Source organism: Rhea pennata, chromosome 9, assembly GCF_028389875.1.
Source record: "Rhea pennata isolate bPtePen1 chromosome 9, bPtePen1.pri, whole genome shotgun sequence".
NCBI classification, from domain to species: Eukaryota; Metazoa; Chordata; class Aves; order Rheiformes; family Rheidae; genus Rhea; species Rhea pennata.
The window spans coordinates 28,644,679-28,663,333 of record NC_084671.1 but is presented as its reverse complement, the minus strand read 5'-3'; the positions used below and the strand labels follow the sequence as shown (position 1 = coordinate 28,663,333).

The following is an 18,655-nucleotide window of genomic DNA, read 5'->3' as shown; positions in this document are numbered from 1 at the left end:
GAGCTATGCCAGTAAAAATTAGGAGTACTTCACAGAGGACAGTCCTATTCCTCTCCAGACTCTTCTAGGGTTCTCAAAATTGCAATCTAACTGTACAGCACTCTGAACAGGCAGCCTTTACAAAGGCTTTCTATGAAAGCCACATTTGAAGAGAAGCTAAATCAGTCTTCCTCTGTAGCAGGTCCACTCATTTTCAACAAACTAGAACACAACATCTACCGAACCTTTCAGCTTCGCTTCAGGCAGTGGTGTCACTCAACATGACCATCAAGGAGCTGCTCTGAAACTCCAGACTGAAGGCCCCAGCCAGCAAACTTACATTCTGGAACAGATCTGAAAACAGCTTCTACTGCAGCCCAGGAAGCAGGAGATACTTGCCATGCTATCTGTACTTTGCTCTGACAAATCCTGAGAAATCAAGAGGCAAACAGGATCATAACCACCAATAAGAAATGTGCAAGAATGGACTAGATTCTTCACCTCCTCAAGAAGAATCCCTTCTGAATCCTGCTTTTTTTAATTCCAGTTCTCACCTCAGACTACAGCTCTACATTTAAACATGAAAGTCATATCACTGGTGGCTTTCTCAGGGCTGGCAGTTCATTCATGTGGCATGTACATACCCACACAGCTTTCATACCTCAAACTATTTTTCTCAGCCCTCTCTATAATAACCTTGTAGCTCTGTTTTCCGCAAATAAGAACTGCTATAGAAAGTCTAACTGTCCTCCCTCCCTGGAGTTTTGGGAGCAGATGCTTAGCACTGGCTCAGATTTGCTAAGCTGGGTGAGCATCTTTGTAAGATTCTTTCCCATGGCAACAATGTCACTGTCTCATCATATTTTTACAGATCACCTCTGAACCTGGATTTGAATGTTGGACCAGAGAAAGCACTGTTTGCAAGGATGTTACTGACCTGGAGACGTATCACAGAATCAATGGAAGTCAGCAAGCAGCTCCAGCCAGAAATGCTTCAGTCTGTTGCAAACACTTGCTGCCAAAACTTCCCACATAAATAACAGACAGAAGCACAAGGAAGTCTCTTGTGTTAAGATTTAATAATAATAACATTTCAAAAACAATGAGTGCATTGTACACAAGATCTCGTATTCAGTGCTTTTTATTGACCATTTGTTTTGCGAGCGTCAGTGTACTGAAGACCTAGGGAGTGGTAAGTGGATAAAAAACCCAGCAGGGACATTTCTCCAAGGAGGGCAGGAGAAGAGGGCAGGCAGCAGGAGGTTCAGAATCGAACAAACGTGGCATCGATCTGCCGAACAGACGGGAGGGCCAACATGATTTTGCGCCGGTACTGGGGATCCTTCTGCAAGGGGTTTCGCTCCAGATATACAGTTTCCAAGTTCTTGGCTCCTTTCAGCTCATCCAGGTCACTCCAGCTCTCGATGAGATTATCATTCATCTGCAGAGCACATATACACACACTCACACAAACAAATACTTCCAGCAATGCCTGGTTAGCAAGAACCTAGCCAGACTAATGCTGCTCACAAGGAGTATTTACTCAGTGGCAGTAACCTGTATGATCTTCAAATGCAGGTAAGAAATCCCTGATTAAATGATCCTTTTCCCTCTGGAACCCAAGATAATCTTTTCTGTTGCACTTCCTTCCTAACCTTTACCAACTTATGCACAGTCTTGGGCTGCAGGTCAAACACTCCACCCTACAGATAGTGTACTTGGTCTGACAGGTACACTTGAAAGGACTCAGCGTGATGCTGGGGCAGTGTCTTTATACGAGCATCCCAGGCCATAAGTTGTTCATTTAAGGGTTGGAAACTCCTGTGCCAAGATTTTTTCCATTGTGACATCTATCTTTACTTCCATGACTTGTCCTTGGGAACGTGAGAAAAGATCCAAAACTGATCTGGAAAGTGATTGTTTTCCCACTCCTTACATCATTTCCCCCCAAAAATTGTTTCTGCAGTCCAAAGATGGCACCAAGCTTCCAGATTCAGGTCCTCCTCACATCAGCATGGGAGCTGCCTCTTTGCTTGCTCTACAAAGAAATCGCCATGAAAGAGGCTGAATAGTTCAATTGCCCTGCAAGGAATCAGAGACTTCAGCCATCCTCTGCTCTTGGATGCATGGGCAGTTCCTACAACAATACCAACTTAGAAAAACCAATGCATTGGCTCTGGCCTCTATCAACAGCTGTTCTTCCTCACATCAGGCCCCCACGGTAGACGGAAAACTCTGTGCACCCTGTAGGTTGCACGGGATATAAGTAGCTCTATTTTCTCAATCTCTAGCTCTATCTAGTTCTGTGAAAGGAAACTGCTCCATCACTGGGACTGCCAGTGTTCCAGTAAAAGACATTTTTTCAGTTAGGACCACAGACTAATACTGTGAAGAAAATCCACTAGCTCTTCACTCTGCTATAGCTCATCCCAACATCGTTTCAAAGTCACTTGACTGAGATCTGATTCCTCCACCGAGACAACACTGGGAAAAATTTAGAAGATTCCTGCAGTATCTAGGATTTGGAATTCTGTTTCCTTGAGATTAACATTAAAGAACTTGGTTATGTGGTATCACCTCTTCAGTCAGTGAAAACAAATAAATAGAAACAATACTTGCATGTATCAAAGAAAGTTCCGCCTAGCTTTTTAATCAAGAAGAATATAAGCTTTTTAACAGTGTTAAAAACTTTTTTTAACAGTGTTTTAACAGTGTTAAATAGAGAAAGGGAACAAACCAAAAAAAAAAAAAAAAAAAGGGAAAAACAAAAAGAATAGGAGAGCATTCTTTTAGGTTCAGCTGGAGAAAGGAGCTGGACACAGCTACCAGATCTTGGCCAATGCTCTGCTTTGGTAAAGGACTCTTAAAGTACCAGTGTTTTTGCAGAAGTAGTCTAATGAAGACTGGATCCTGCCTTTACCTTCTGCAAAGCAAATGGAAACAGTTGCACAACACCTTCTTGTATAAACAGAACAGCAGCAGAGTTCAAAAAGGAAGATCACAGCAAGTTGCAAAGATTGACAACTGGTCCCACAGCAGCCACGTTGTACTCTCTCAAGTCTACTGCCTGGAAGATGTCATGTTAAACAGGCTGCTCAGTTCCTGTTACACAGAGTTCCTCCTGGAGCTGGTAGGGTCAGGTAACACCACTAGCAGTCTAAGCAGTGTTAAGTTGTAAAAAAATAGTCCAAGCAGCCTAGACACCAGGCTCTAGCTAGATTTCATTTGCAACTGCTTTCTAGTTCTTCTATCACTGCCTTTGCCCAGAAGCGTAAATAACAAAGTCCAGATGACAAGCATTAAGCAGTACAACTCTTATTCTCAGCCCTGACTCATAAGAACTCTATGAGAGCTGAAGATCTGCAACCCATGAGGGTCTGTTATCTTTCCCCCAAACATTAGCAGCTCCCAATTACAGCAGGGCACTGATATTTCAGAAAGGGAGTCTCTATAAAGTTCTTGACTGTAGTTGTGAACGGCAAAGGGCTTAGCAGTTTAGGATGTCACACAGAAACAAAATCAACCTTAAACAGTTATCTGCCTCACAGGAATTGAGGTAAACCAGAGATGGTTTTGTTTTCTTTGTATTTACAGTGACGTGAACACATCAACTCTGCCCTAAATGTGCTTTGAACAGGTAGCGCACTCTGGTGTGGTGCTGAGCCAGTATCAGCTTCTCTCATTTCACAGTCATGCTGACTTACAGAAAGAGGAGATCTGCAGAAATAGGACATAGTAGGGCTGTTTTATAACCATTACAAGCAGGGCTTTATCGGGTACAGGTTGGCAGCAGCATCTATATTCTAGGTATAGGCCTGTTACTACTAACCAAAACCCTGCAAAAAATCTTGTCAGGTTTAACTTTTTCCCAGGCAAAACAATCACACTCTTTCCACACGGACTGGTAAGAGCTAAATGTCAGTCGTCAGAACACAAAGAGCTTACAACAGCTCTAAGGACCACTGGACTCTAAGAAATAAACCGCCCTCCCGCTGTTCCCCAACAGAGGGGTGTCTTTTGCCATAGTACAGACGTTTCAGGTAGCAGCTCCAGCCTGCACTTACCCAAAATTCCTGCAGTTCTGTTAGGTGGCTGATATTTTCAATCTTTTTGATTCTATTGGATGCAATGTCCAGCATTGTAAGTTTGTTCTAGACAAGCAAACACAAGAACTTTAGACCAGACTTCCTTTCATCTTCTCCGTCCCACTTTTTTTTCAGGCCCAGAATTGAAAGTTATTAGAAGCAATGACACGTTATTGCCAGCTGTTTACATGCAGCACAAGAAGAGTTCTCACTGACTAAACATAGCAGGGAGACTGTTTTTAATTAAGCTGGGTTACTGACCTCCCAGATGCCATGCAACACAAATTAAGCTAATTACTGGCTGGCAATTGCTAGCCAAATGGTTCTAAAGCCTGAACATTCCCAACAGCGCATTATGATTAGGAATCCATTAAAAATCAGATCAGGGCAGAAGTGCCCTTTTGAGTGGCAGAGTAAAAACAATCCACAGATTCTTTGAGGTTGAAAGCTCAACAGTTAAAAAAAAAAAAAAATTCTTTTTTGCCTTGCACACAGTCTGCTGAGTTAGATTTCTCTGCTCCTCTACAATGCCATCTACTGTTAAATGAGAACAAAAACACTATAGGCTTCTGTTTGGGCAATTCTTATCAGAAATCTTAGAAAAGTATATTGATAAGAAGGCAAGCCAGATGCCACAGCTTGCCCCTCTCACCCACAGCTCCAATCGTCCTCCTGAAAAAGACTCCTAGTTATCTACAAACCCCTGTGTGAAACATTAAAGCAGAGAGAGCCAGCAGCAGCACCCAGTTTCTTCCTCTGCTGAAATCAGCCAGGCTGTTTGATTAACCGCATGCTCTGTACATCCCTCCCCAGAGGGATGTATCCCCAGATAACCACAAAAACTATTCTATTCCAGAAGATCTGTAAGAGCTTTACATATGCAAGATATTTTAACATAGCAAATACTTGAATCTCTGTGCTCTTTTCAAGGCTCACTACCCCCCAACATGCAAATGGGGAAGCTGAGGAACAAAAACTTCCAGAAAAGCCCAGTTCCCACAGGCAGCACAATCCAGACACACTGTTAGTGAGAGCTGGTGGGAAGCTCACGTTGTTCTCCAGTCCCTCGATGACTTCGATGCCGTTGTGGCTGAGGTACAACTCACGCAAATTCACCAAGCTCTGCAGACCCTCAATCTTTGTCAGACGGTTGCTCTGAAATAGTAACAGCAGTTTAAGTCCACCATAAATAGATCAAAACCCAAGGGAATTACTGAGAAAAAAGCATTTCTCTGAAGTATAACTGTGAAGGAGAAATGACCTGCTGGGGGTGTGAGAAAAGGGGAGGTAGCATAGCCCACACTGATTTAGCATGCTCAGTTCATTTGATCTCTGTGCTACCAACTCACAAGGAAATTCCAGGAAAGCCAAAGTCTTCAAGTTTGGAAGAACAGGACTCTCACCTTTCCATCAAAAAGCTGCAGCCTGGAAGTTTTCTATTTGGTCTATTTAGAAACAACAGGCCTACAAATTAATATTTGCTTTGTAGTTCTTTTTAATGGAATGGTCAGAAGGGAAGCTGCATCACTTACAAGCACGAGCTCAACACAATTATACATTGCAGAAAGTATGTCAAACCAAATAAAATGTTTACTGATGCTGCAACATGTTGAAAGCATAAACTTTCTTACTAACCGTTGTAAGAGATACTAGAATGCACTAGGGCTGTCATACAAAGGAGAGGGACACACAAGGAAAGAAGTTATTTGAGAATCTTTCATCCCACCCAAAAGGGAATGAACTTTCCCTAAGCTCATGAAGAACAGATCTCACTTGGCACAGGCTTGTTCAAACATCTTCCTTCTTCAAGAAGGAGGCAGCAATATTAAGCCCACTGCCATTATAAGGACTTCCCTGTCATAACTCATTTAATGCTACTGTAATATATTGCAAAACTGTATTTCAGGAAGGAAATGGAATGGACGTTCATTTCCTGTCCCTTCTCACAGAAAAATCAAGCATTTGTTTTGCTCATTTTATCACTGTCTATCAATGTCATTTAGTCTCAAAAGAGCTTCATCTTAAATTACAAGGGTGGTTCCCATATCCCTTGACAATATAAGAATTCAAAGTAGAATCAGTACCTGTATACTGAGCACAGACAAGTTTGTTAGTGCATCCAAATTCTGGAGCTTAGTGATTTTATTCTTTCCAAGGAACAGACTGTCAAGATTAGTCAAGGCGTCAATGTTTTCAATTGCCTGTGAAATGACCAAAGGAGACAGTGTTATTGCTGTAACATGATATCCAACTTACAGATGACAAAGTCTAAGAAAGGCATTTTAAGATAGTAAAAATATAGACAGTCTTCTTAAGATGTCTTGGTTCTCGTAAACAGTCTGTTATCCTGATCTGATGGTTCTAAAACCTACACTATGTAACCAAGATATTTTCCAGCTTGGACTGTACAGGCAGCCTTAGATGTCAAGCGTACCTCACATCCTCACAGCGCATCAAAAAAATAAAGATACCTGCAGAGAAATCCACATTACTAGCAACTACTGATGCAGCACATCAGGAACAGAGAGAGGACCATCATCCCATTTCACTCAGTGATCCGAATACACCTAGAACACATGCTCTAAGTATCAGAATTTCAGAAGAGGAAACACAATCTGGACTGCAACGAAGAGGAAAAAGAAAGTGTTTCTAAGTGGAGGATGACAACAAAGTGCACATTACAGCCTTGACCCACGGAGCTGCACTCCTGAAAAAACACAAGCCTGTCAATTCCACAACACAAAGCATGGACAAGGTAGGGCCTTCCTCACGGCCCAAGAGCACAGCAAGTGCAGGGCTTTGTGCAGTGACAGCTGCCTTGTGGCACTATTGCTCACTGACTTTCATCAGGGGTCACGTCAGCTTGTCCTGGCTGTCGTCTCCACAATCCAGGCAGCAACAGCAGAGAAGGAAGAGGCTCAGAGTGTGCTAGACATGACATTCTTGGGGACATCAGGTGTATCCAGAGCAGGGGATACTTGTTTGTGAAACAAGAAAATCTGTTACTAGTGAATGGAAGAAGCATCTGAGAAGAGAAAATAGAATTCCCAAATTTAATCCTGACCATGGATAAACATAACCCAGAGGCAAGCTGTTTAACTTCTCTGCACACCAGCTTCTGTGCCATAGCAAGGTTAACTGTCTCATGGGTGTATCTAAAGGTAATGATGATGCACGTGTCGAATATACCTGCTACTAGCACAACATACACACTATGCTAATCTAAGCCCTAAGCTCAGCCTTCAGTGGGAGGCGCTAAGAATCTCTGTGAGGTGTTGAACCAAATCCTCTACTTACAATGGAAGGGGCAAAAGAAAGCATGAATAGGAGGGAGGAATATATAAGGGGAAAAAAGAGGGAGGGGGGCTTAGAAAAGACTCCTATAAACAGAAGGAAAGAAAACACTGTGGATTTTTGCAGGGGAATAGTCTCCTTTACGCCAAAGGCAAAGAACTACCACTGGAAGAGAGTTTTAAATAGGGACTTCAGCTCACACACACACACACACACACACACACAAAAAAAAAAAAAAAAACAATGTAAGATACACACACAGCTGTGCCTCTGTGCTCAAGTACCTTTTGACTTTTCAGTTTTTCCTTCTTGTCTGGTGAAGAGTTTCAGAGAGCAGTAGTGTTAATGAGACAGGCCGCGGAGTCCTGATAATGTCTTTGCACACACATGTGCACGTATACACACACACAGGATAGAAGAGGAAGATGGACAGAAACACATACACACTACATATTATAGATGCACTTTGGAAAGGAAAGAAGCTTTTCAACATCTATTCCAGAATAGCCAACAGATTCAACATAAGCTGTTTATCAGCACATACTGGGATTCACATTCCTTCTAGCCTGCAGAACTACCCGTTTTGGCCTTGCAAGAAAAAAGATACGTTTCTTAGTGGAAATTCCCCAAATCCTGGCAGTAGGGAAAAAAGGCTTGTGGTTCTGAGGATGTTGAGAATTAACCAGATGGGGACAAAAATAAATAAAGTGTGCTACTTAAAGTTACAAAAAGGCCACACTTAAGTGAGAGCATGGGATAGATAGATGCAAGGAAAAGAATTAGGACAGCAAATAAAGAAACGCTTGCCTCAGTTCAATTTTGGGGGAAAAAAAACCAGCTCACGCATAAAATTTGCTTCCCCAACATTAGCATAATAAAGACAGAACTATGAGTGTTTAGCAAGTCATGACTGACTCCAGGCTAAAAGCGCGCTGAAAGATTAGAGTTTTACAGCAAAGCAACTAAGGTAACATTAGCGCAGTAATTCTAACGCACAGGGGATTAGCGCTGAGAACACCGCCTGAGCAGATAGTCCATAGGTTATTACCCTGGAGAGTGAAGGACAGGACCAGTTGCAAAAAGCAGGTAGCTGGGTTACTGTTCCAACAGAACCAGTTCCAGCTGCCCCCAAATAACAGGAGTTGCATTTCTTTGGTGTTGGTTTGTTTCTGTACACACAGGTTCAACACTGAGAAAAATACATGTAAAAATAATCAGCCAAAGATATTCTTTGGCTTGACAACAATGGTGGCAATGAACTGCCTAAATATCAACACAAAAAAAACTTTTTTTTTTTTTTTTTTTTTGCACAAGGTAGTGATTCTTAGATATGAAATAAAGTACAAGTTTTGCCTAGCTCAGCTTTCAAAATGTAAGAAGCAGTAGCCTGTTGGGTTTCTGCCTAAGGAAACTGCATCTCTCTCCTGATCTCTGTAGGTCATTTTCCCTAGCCTATGCAAACTACAATGCTTCTAAGCACTCATCTGGCTGATGTTCTCACACTCTAGATTTATTCCCTTAAGTCATTTCATTTCCAAAGTAATAATTTCTTCAGCTGGAAGCCAAATGGATCCAACTCAGCATTAACAGCAAGAAAAACTCTAGCCACTCTATAAAAGCAGCAAATATTTCTGCCTTAATACAAAGGAAGCCTGTTACAGTAGCTGAACTTTCCTTCTTTTCTAGGAAGAGAAATGTGCTTCTATGGCCTTTGCAACAAAAGACAAATAAATATTTTCCTAGATTGCTCTTTCAGCATAACAAGCAATATTCCAAAGAATGAGACTGCAAGGGAAGAATGTCAACTTAAATAATTTTCAGTTTGGAACTCACTCATTTGTTAGAAATATTTTTTAAAGTGAAAATAATTGAAAGCATTTCTTAAAAAAATAGTTTACTTTGCATGCTGCAAGTCTTTTGCATTGTCTGTTCCACCAATTCTCTTATGAGTTAGGAAAAATGCAGAAAAGCATACCTTACTGACAGGAGAGGGAGTACTCAGAATTGCCTCCCTTTTTAAGTGGGCTAGATTTCAAGTGAACAAAATTGGAAAGGTCACAAATTACACTGTAAAAAAACTTGACCAGGTAGTCAGCAGTGCAGTATCAGGTTTATGAAGCACTTCAGAGTGAAGCTTCAGGAAAATCTTTTTCTTGATTGAGATGGACTTAACTATAAGTTATCAATTGCACATACAAATCTGAAACTAGAATTAAATTTGAATTTAATAGGTTTTATAAAATAGAAGCAGGCAGACTGCCAGCCTGTAGGAAGGTAAGAGAAAACAAGGTTTGGCTCTCTACCAAGAGGAAACTCATCTGCAAAAGGCACAGGAGTTGCATGAGGTCATTAAAGAGAAATTCATAAACAGTAATTTAGTAGCCATGCACTAAACACATACATAATTAGAGGATTCAGCATGCATAGCAATAAGCAATTACACATTAAATGACTAGAACAATCAAAAGAGCAAAATTGCACGTAGAAGTCAATGCAGTGCACTTTCAGAAAGGGCTAATCCCAAGTCTAAGAGCACAAAACTCCTCAGCTAACATCTTGTACAGTGAACCTACCCGGATTCGATTGGATCCCAACTCTAACATCTGTAACTGCTGTAAGTTACTTAAATTCTCAATTTTGCCAATTTTGTTGTTGACAAGGAAGAGTTTTTTAAGCTGAGTAAGCCGATCTAGTCCTTCAATTTGTCGGAGAACATTAAATGAGATGTCCAGGATCCTGAGAAAAAACAAAATAAAAGTCTCTTCAGTCCAGGAGGAACAGATGATTTTGGAAGAGGTGCTTGTAAACTGGTGGGAAATCCCACTACCTGCAGAGATCAAGTACTCCACTAGCCTTTGAAGCTACAGTCAAACTGTCTTTTTTAAAAAAAGAAAAAAAAAAAAAAAACTATAAATGACAACAAATCCAGCCTTCAAAATATTTCTATGGCCTATCAGAAGATGAAAAAACAAAAAAAAACCCACTTTCATGTGCAAATGAAAGATATCACTATGCCCAGTTTTGGAGCTGCCACCGTGGGAGGAAATCGATCTTCGTTATTGTGTATTCTTGAGAAAAGTGTGCATCCAGCACATCTGCCTCTAACAGGACAAGATCAAGGCCTCCCGCAACTATGAAACAGTTACAGCTGTGGGAAGCACAGGGTAGAAAAAAAATCACTGTCAGCACCTATCAATCCAGCTGCCTTATGCAGCACCCATTTCATTTTTGGCTGTCCCTGACGAGCTCCAGGATAATGAAACTAGTTCATCACACAAGTCAAATCCCCATGGACAACAGACACTGTCTTTCACACAGCACTCAAATGAATCCCAAGGAAAAGGCCTGCATGATAAAGGCAGGAGTAAGTACAGCATGAGTAATTCAGTGACAAACAATCCTTAGCCCAAGCCCAGTGATCACCCTAGACTCACTCAAGTTCTGCCAGAGCCTCCAAGTTCTCGATCTTCCGTATCTGATTATCATAGAGATCCAGCTCCCGCAGGGTCTGCAGTTGCTCCAGGTTCTCAATGCGCTTAACCAAATTCTGACGCAGACACAGAGTCTAATAGTTGGGAAAAAGTTTAAAAACAAACAGGAAAATGGATATGAATGACCGCATGCGCTGCCTTTTGGAATACAGACAATAAGCTTTCTGGTTTATCCGTAAGTTGTTGTTGAGGTTTTCTGTTTTTACAGAATCTTTTCTTGTTTTATTTCTACTCTATTAAAAGAAAAATTCTAACATTAAGTTGGTCAAATACTGTAATAGGGGCCCAGAGAAGTTGTGGAGTCTCCATTCTTGGAAGTAAAGCTTGACTGGATGAGGCCCTCAGCAACATGCTCTAACTAGATCTATTTAAACAGAGGTTGACTAAAGACCTCCAGAGGTCCTTTCCTTCCCAACCCAAATTATTCTATGTTAAGTGGGCTGTGCAAATACATAATTCATATCTTAGGACGATCCCTGATGCCTCATTTCATCCTCTTTCAACACCAGCTTCCAGAACCCCAGGACTTTGGCTACAACTTGACAAATGGGCAAACGTTACCTTCTTCAGTCCAACACAAAGCAAACTCATCAGAATCTCAGTCAAAAGGACACCCTGTACTGGTTTTCTTATAGGTCTGTTTAGCAAAATCTCCAGCTCCACAGGACAGTCTTTATTCCTTAGAGCTTACCTTCACTTTCTTGAGCACCTCAAATCCTTCTATCTTCCCAATTCGGAAATGATTCAAGTCAACATCCTGAAAGAGAAATGGAGGTCAGAGGGATTCAGCAGCTGTTCCAGAACAGTCTTCAAAAACCAACTTAGTACCTTATTCTAAGGAAAATTACAGTCTTACAAACTACATAGTTCATTAAAGAAACCTTTCAAAGAACTCATAAAGATTTGGTTTGGCAGATGATTTTATCATCACTGATGAAGCACATGGCCTTAGCTTCTCAACTGCAAACACCATCCGTGGAAGGGCGACAGCATGAGGCCCTCTCATGAGTATGAGTTCTGTTTCAACAAAATAAATTCTGAATTTACTTAGAAAGACAAATTCTATGGTCCAGAAGGAATAATGTACTACATAAAATTCAGGCTCATGACAGGCTCATGCAGCTGCCTACACCAAGGCATAAGGCCAGTAACTGGCTGTGCCCGTCATGAATCATGGGTCTTTCAGTAGCAGCCAGCTCATTAAAGATATTCTCACAAAAGCTTTATCACATCACTAATGCTTGCAGCATGCCCCCATTTTCAGTGTCTCCCTGCTTATTCTGAAGTTCAAAATGACTAACGAAAGGTTTCAGCAGTTGATTAAGAATAAAACATCTTTACTTCTTGTCTAAAAAAGCTCTGAACCAACTCTGGTGAGGATCACGACAGCCTGTATCTTTGGAGGAACTGTATCTTTTAACCGACTTTCACACTTTCATTTGCTGACTTTTCCTTTGTATTGTGTTAAACTCTTATGAGAAAAAAAAAATCTGTCTCACCTCAGCTTCTGGGTCCAGGCTAATTGTCTCCATGTCCACTGGCGTCTCTGCTTCTCCTGCAGCAGAAGCAAATACACTATAAACTTGTGCTCCATGACAGTTAATGGTGAAGTTACAGCGGCTAGCAAATGGACAGAAAAGGGAAACAAATACTCTTCTGAAGAAATAACACACAAGATGCACAGTTAAGATAGGTGAAGTGTATTTTTAATGCACCAGACTATCTGGCTCTCATCATGACATCTAGTCATCAACAAAAGCTTCCTCTACAACAGGATTTCATGCCCAGAGGCAAGGCACAGAAAGAACAGCACCTCACCCACTCTGCATGGAGGGCTGGTAAATAATGCTGGCTTAAAACTGATTTTTGGCAAGATTCCTTTCCCTGTCTCCCTTACCACCCCACCATCATCCCTCTGAAGAGTTACCATCCAAAGGGTTTCTTCTCAATCTGAAGCAGTGCTGCCAAGAACAAACCTAGCACACCTGTATCGCCTAGAGCAGCACCAACCACAACCAAGAACGACAACAATCCCACCCTTGAGCTTTTCATTCATAAATATTACCAATTTCCATCACCGTTGTGCACAGTTTTGCCTGGATCTCCATTTTTTGTTTATTAAATGAACACACTAATATGCTAGAAAACACTGTTTATCACACCGCTTACATTTTCTTGGGAAATGCTTTTACAGCTCTGGAAGACAGCCCAACATTTGCTGTACTTCTAGCACAGCACAAGAGGGAGTGGAGTTTAGTGGATACATTCACGTTGAATAATTCATGCCTGATTCCTTCTGAAATTGATGCAACCAGCACACCATCCCCAACAAATGGGAAAGTCTAATTAGACTTTGCAAGATAGATATGAAGTGGAAACAGGCTGCATGTTGTATATGTATAGCCTCTGCATGTACCACTGAAAGAACACCATAAAAATCTTTAATTACAGTCCTAAGTACAAAGATTCTGAATTAACTCCTGCATTACCACATGCAAGCTCATTCCATTAATCCAGAAATAATGACTATTTTTACAGTCCAGCATGGCTACAACAGCCACATAAATGCCAAATAACTCGTACCCTTAACGAGTGCTTGTCTTACAGACGCTTGGCATTTTCCATAGCAGGGCTTAACCGGTTTCAGTTGCTTCACAGTCATTTGCCTTGCTGTATTTGGTCTCTTGCTCCCCCCAGGGAATTCAAACAGGGGACAGCCCTCACTGAACTGACTCATGAAATTTAAGCGTAAACACAATCCTCTGTCCTCATCTTCTAATACCATATATATCATAAACTAACAGGAAGCATAATTCATATTTTGAAGGTGTGAAACAAGCCGGTCGTTTGGGTGTATTTATCGAAACACCACCAAAACTGACAAAATATGTATGCCTAACAGCATTTTAGTAGTGGACAACAGTTCTTTTCCCCTATTATTCTTCCAGATCAGGAGTGATGCACTTCGGCAGAGGAGTGGGATACTGTCCTGCTGCTACTAAAGCTGTACCTACTTGATCCATTGCTAGGATGCAAGATGCCGCAAACGGAAAACTCCAAGACAAACAAGTAGCCTAGCTGAATTTACGGCCAACAGGGATACAGTCCAAGTTTCGAACAAGATCTGAGAGATCATACTAAAACAAAACAAAACAACCCTCCCTAAAATGGTCCCCTTGTATTAAGTTGCACCAGCAATAAGTCACAGTTTTCATGGTAAAGGAACTTCTCCCTTTGCAACTTGTAAGTTCTTCAACATTAAAAGCCACAATGCACTTAGTAGATAATTTGGTGAAAACCCTTATTCCTCAAACTTTTTTTGGCTGACAAGCTTCTCTATAAAAAATACGTATTTCTCAGTCCACTACGGACTACTAATACTGCCAAAACCAAATGTTTATGTTAAATACATTACACTAGGATCTGCTGATGAACAGCTCTGAGAGCACTTTAGAAACGCAAGTAAAATACTGCCTCCTCCTCCTCCTTTTGATATTGAGTGACTGGACCAATAGTCAGGTCAAAAGGTGATGTAGTCTAGGCTGAACAAGAAAGAAAGAGTCCTCACCAGTTTGCAGAGAGATTTTTCTTAACAATGATTTACAGCCACTGATTTCTTCAAACACTTGTGGATATATGCGGTGCTGTTACTAGCATTTGGATAGAGAATTTACTGGCACAAAACACGTTTGACTTTATAACCCATGTCTAGTTACCCATGGCATCTCAAGGAGCAATAAAATTCTGCATTACACGAACACTTGAGCTGTTTACGCCGTGTTTCACATACAACCTTTGTATGAGCAAACAGTGCAGATACAGTACACGAAAGGAGTTATCTACTAGCAAAGATTACTAGTGTAATTTGTTTTAATCAACTATACTAAAAACCAACAAGCAGTCACACCTTAATTCCTTCCTCCTCCATACAAGTCCTCTCTTTCTCACTATGAAGAAACTGACAGTCTCCGAAGGATTATTATGGGATAGAAGACATTCATTATCTCCAGAAAATTCCCAACAAATCCCCAAAAATCTAAAAAGATGCCATAGCAAAGGCAAGACAAATACAACACATCTGACTTAGAAACAGCAGCCTTTTAACAAGACTGGTATCTTAGCAATAGATAGATTTTAGTCCAGCACACTGGCAGAGTCAGTGTGGGCAAGAAGCACACAACTCCAGAGGCACAAAACCAAAGCCCCACTGCTTCCTAACAGTCAGAATCACACAGCAAACATACATACGCTGAATTCACAACAATAAGAGGAATTTAAACCTGAACACAAAGGCAAAAGCTTTCCTGCAGTGAAGCTGATTTTCATAAATTTTAGGTACAGGATAAAATCTTCTCCACCTAACAGACTAAGCAGTGAGATTTATACACTTACAACATGGATAGATCAATATTGGTACCAAAAAAAAAAAAGGAAAAAAAAAAAATCAGTGTACATATTTACTCTAAAGAACATATTAGCAAGAAAACAACAGTTCTAGAGGATTTACTGACCACGAACTGACCAAAAATTGTTTTGTTTACGAACCAAATAAATACAAAACACAAAGAGCCCTAAACTGCCCCTTCTACAGTCATTTCTACAAACCAAAGCGCAGTTTCACTTGTGGGCATTCAAGTAGACAAACAATTTCCTATGGCCACAATTTTTAAATGTAGCAGGGTTTCTCAAAGGGGAAAAAAAACATTGTTCTAGCAGTGAAGCTACTTAAACTGAGTTTTTAATGAAACGGATGTCTGTAACCTACGCAGCTTTGCAGATGCAGGGAAAAGGCTACATCTGGGGAACATGAGATCCGCAATACGGAACAGTAGTTACAGAGTTATGTAATTCCACAGTACCACAAGCATTAATGCAACCAAAAGCCTAACTGCATTCTTTAACTGCATATGCATGAAAAATATTATATATAGCTAAGTTATAGGCTTCCTAAACAGAGCTGCTATTCTTCAGAGAATTAGCTGAATGAAAAATTTGAAATTGCAGCTGCTTGAGTTTTCTCTATGTTCTTCTGTGGAAAGCATGGAAAACTGTTCATTTTCCTTCAACTGGGCAACTCAGAAGCTGGCTACTGACACTAATTCAAATGTTCCAAAATTATTTCCCCTGCTTGGTCTCTGTTCTAGTTGAAATCTGCTGAATCCTATCGGTTTGGAAGAAGAAGAAATGACAACACAGTCATTAACTTAAATAGTTCTCAGTATAATCCACCCACCAAACCTGAATTCTGTTCCTGCTTCAATTTGTAATGAAAATATGACATTGGAAGTCTTCCCTTTAATATTATAATTCCCAGAGGAAACAACATACAAAATATAACTTTAAATGTGCAGCTAAACAACGTTAGCTGAATTAATGTTCAAAATGCTGTGTGTGTGCAAAAGAAAACAATGAGTGACTGATCTGCTTGGTTTTACCGTCCATATAGTGCCTGGGCTCTACAATTTGCAAGATGTGCTCGTGCATTTTGACAGACATCATCACACCATTTTGCCAGTAATCATAGAAAACTATATGTTAACAGGGAATTATAGCTAGACTGAGATCATTTTATTAGGAAATGAGAGTTCAAATTCTCACAATAATTTACTGTTTTGGGAAATAATTTTGCAAATTCTAAAGGATGTGGTTAAAAGGGATCTGTAAAAGAGGATGGTCAAAAAAAATGCTGCAGAAAAACATTGCTGCATTATTTCACTTTCATTTCCAGACCTATAGTTACTTTAATATGTTCTTCAAAAGGATGTTATTATATCTAAAATTATTAGCTAGGACTCGCTTTAGATCTATTAGAGATTTAACTCTTTTTAGTCCAACATCCACCAACAAGCACTAGAGGTTTAGTTAAAGTCGACAAGTCTTCAGAGGATCGTCAGAGATGGATTTGCTCCAATTGAGTCTAAGCAAGTTACGAAAAAAAAAAACAAACCTTTATCAAACACGTACAAGCTTAAAAAAAAAAAAAGCCTGTCAAAAATTCTACCACATTACAGTAATATAAACAGCAGAAATAGCAGTAGGAGTTCTAAATCAAGAGGATTCAAACATACAGAGGCAAATATTTTGAAACATCTTTTAAAGGTTTTTAAAATAATGACTGAAAGCTTCCTTCACTCTGTCTAGAAATAGTCTCCTTTGCGTTTCAAAGGAATCCAGCAATTTAAAAGTAAATAGCTACATATACTAATAAAGAACTGTTCCTTTTTTGTTTCTAATGAACATTTGCAGCGCCTTTCCATAAAAGAAAGGCAGCTTTGTTCTACCAATGAGTACCTTACCATTAGTTTTCTAAAAAGAGTTCTATGAAAAATTCATGTAATAATACAGATATCACATATAGCCATGAAAAATACAAAGGAATGATGCACAGATACTGCTGTAAGTAAGGCCACCCTTCCTAGGGTGGCCAATTAGATCGGCTGGGTACCTGTGGAGTTCTTGCCATTCTGCTCGTCTCTCAGGCTCTGCTGACTGAGGTCTGTTACTAGGCAAGCTGCTTGCTTCTTCCCTTCTTCATCTCCTGACTCCTCCGATTCAATCCGCTTATCAACTGTATAAGATACATAACAGGAGATTTAGGCTACTTTTGTGAGTGGAGCAGAGAAGTAGCAAGCAAAGATAATAACCAGGACTCATGTACACCACTATGCAGTTAGTAGAAATCCTAAGTTAACTAAATTAAAGGTTTAGTCTTAAATAAAAGGCCTCTTACCCCTTGTTTCTAGTTTGATTTTGGATGCACTTTTTCCTCCCTTCAGATCTTCCTAAAACCAACAATCTGGGAAGAAGACTGGAGGAAAAAGGAAATTTCTTAGATCAAAGGAGTGCAAATCCAAAGATTACGGAGATGGAATTATATTTTATTATTACATTTATCATTACATTTAAAGAGCTTTTAGGAAAAAAAAATCAGTATCTCGTACAACAGTACCAATGACATGAGTAAAGGCTTCAAAAAAAAAAAAAAAAAAAAAATCCCTGTAGATAAAGCAAGTGTCTCCCCAGCCTGACCGCTCCATCCTTTCCCCGGTCACAACTCCGCGACCACCCTGGCCCCGGGGGAGCGGGAGCTCTTTCGCTGTGCGCAGCGCACAGACACCCCTCGGCCTTTACACTCCCCTCCCAGGGCGACCGAGGAGGAGCAGCGCCATGCCAGGGTGCCGCTTGCGATCACCGTCGCTTTTTAGGTCATCTCCACCAACCCACTTCGGTCACCTCCCGCGCGCGAAGCTCCCAAGGAAGGGGGGAGGAGGGGGCCGCATCACGTCGTGCCCCAAACAGCACCTGCGCCACAGGCCGCCGGCCCTCCTCGGCCCGCAGGCCCCCCACCCCAACGGGCAGCCGCCCCCGGGGTCCAACAGCGGCGGCGGCGGCGTCCCCCTCCCCGCCCCCCGCACGGCGGAGGGCCCGGCAGCCGCCCCGCCGAGCGACAACGGCCGAGCGCCGCCCGCCCCCGCCCCCTCAGCGGCCGCGGCCGTGCCGGCGCCCGGCGGGCTCTCACCCTCCATCATCTCCTGCGGTCCCTCTCCGCTCTCCGCCGCCATGTTGCTTCTCCTCCCCCCCACCCCCCCGCCGGAAACCGTCGCAACGGCCGCCTCGGCCAATCAGAGCCCGCCGTTGGCGGAGCGCCGCAGCCAGTCACCGCTGCGAGGCGGTGCGCCGTCGAGGGAGGGGCGGGGCATTGGCCGCCCGTCAACACTCCCGCGCATGCGCGCGAGCCTGAGCCCCCGCTGCCTTCTGGGAACTGTAGTTCTCTGCGGGCAGAGGAGGATGCTGCCTTCGCGCCTG

General features: G+C 41.7%; 1 protein-coding gene across 2 annotated transcripts; it reads right to left on the bottom strand.

The window, feature by feature from the left end:
* Positions 1 to 1,039: 1,039 nt before the first annotated feature.
* On the bottom strand, positions 1,040 to 18,434 carry PPP1R7 (protein phosphatase 1 regulatory subunit 7). 2 transcript variants are annotated; one of them, XM_062583019.1, is made up of 11 exons: positions 18,369 to 18,428; positions 17,580 to 17,657; positions 17,295 to 17,417; positions 12,349 to 12,404; positions 11,541 to 11,606; positions 10,793 to 10,923; positions 9,932 to 10,094; positions 6,149 to 6,265; positions 5,115 to 5,219; positions 4,044 to 4,130; positions 1,040 to 1,420 (listed from the first exon to the last, which is right to left on the bottom strand). In XM_062583019.1, exons 4-11 carry the CDS (start codon positions 12,379 to 12,381, stop codon positions 1,244 to 1,246), a joined length of 879 nt encoding a protein of 292 aa, XP_062439003.1. In that variant the 5' UTR covers positions 12,382 to 12,404; positions 17,295 to 17,417; positions 17,580 to 17,657; positions 18,369 to 18,428; the 3' UTR covers positions 1,040 to 1,243. The 2 variants fall into 2 exon arrangements, with proteins under 2 accessions (XP_062439003.1, XP_062439002.1); XM_062583018.1 differs by lacking the exon at positions 17,580 to 17,657 and having other exon boundaries at positions 18,369 to 18,434.
* Positions 18,435 to 18,655: the final 221 nt, after the last annotated feature.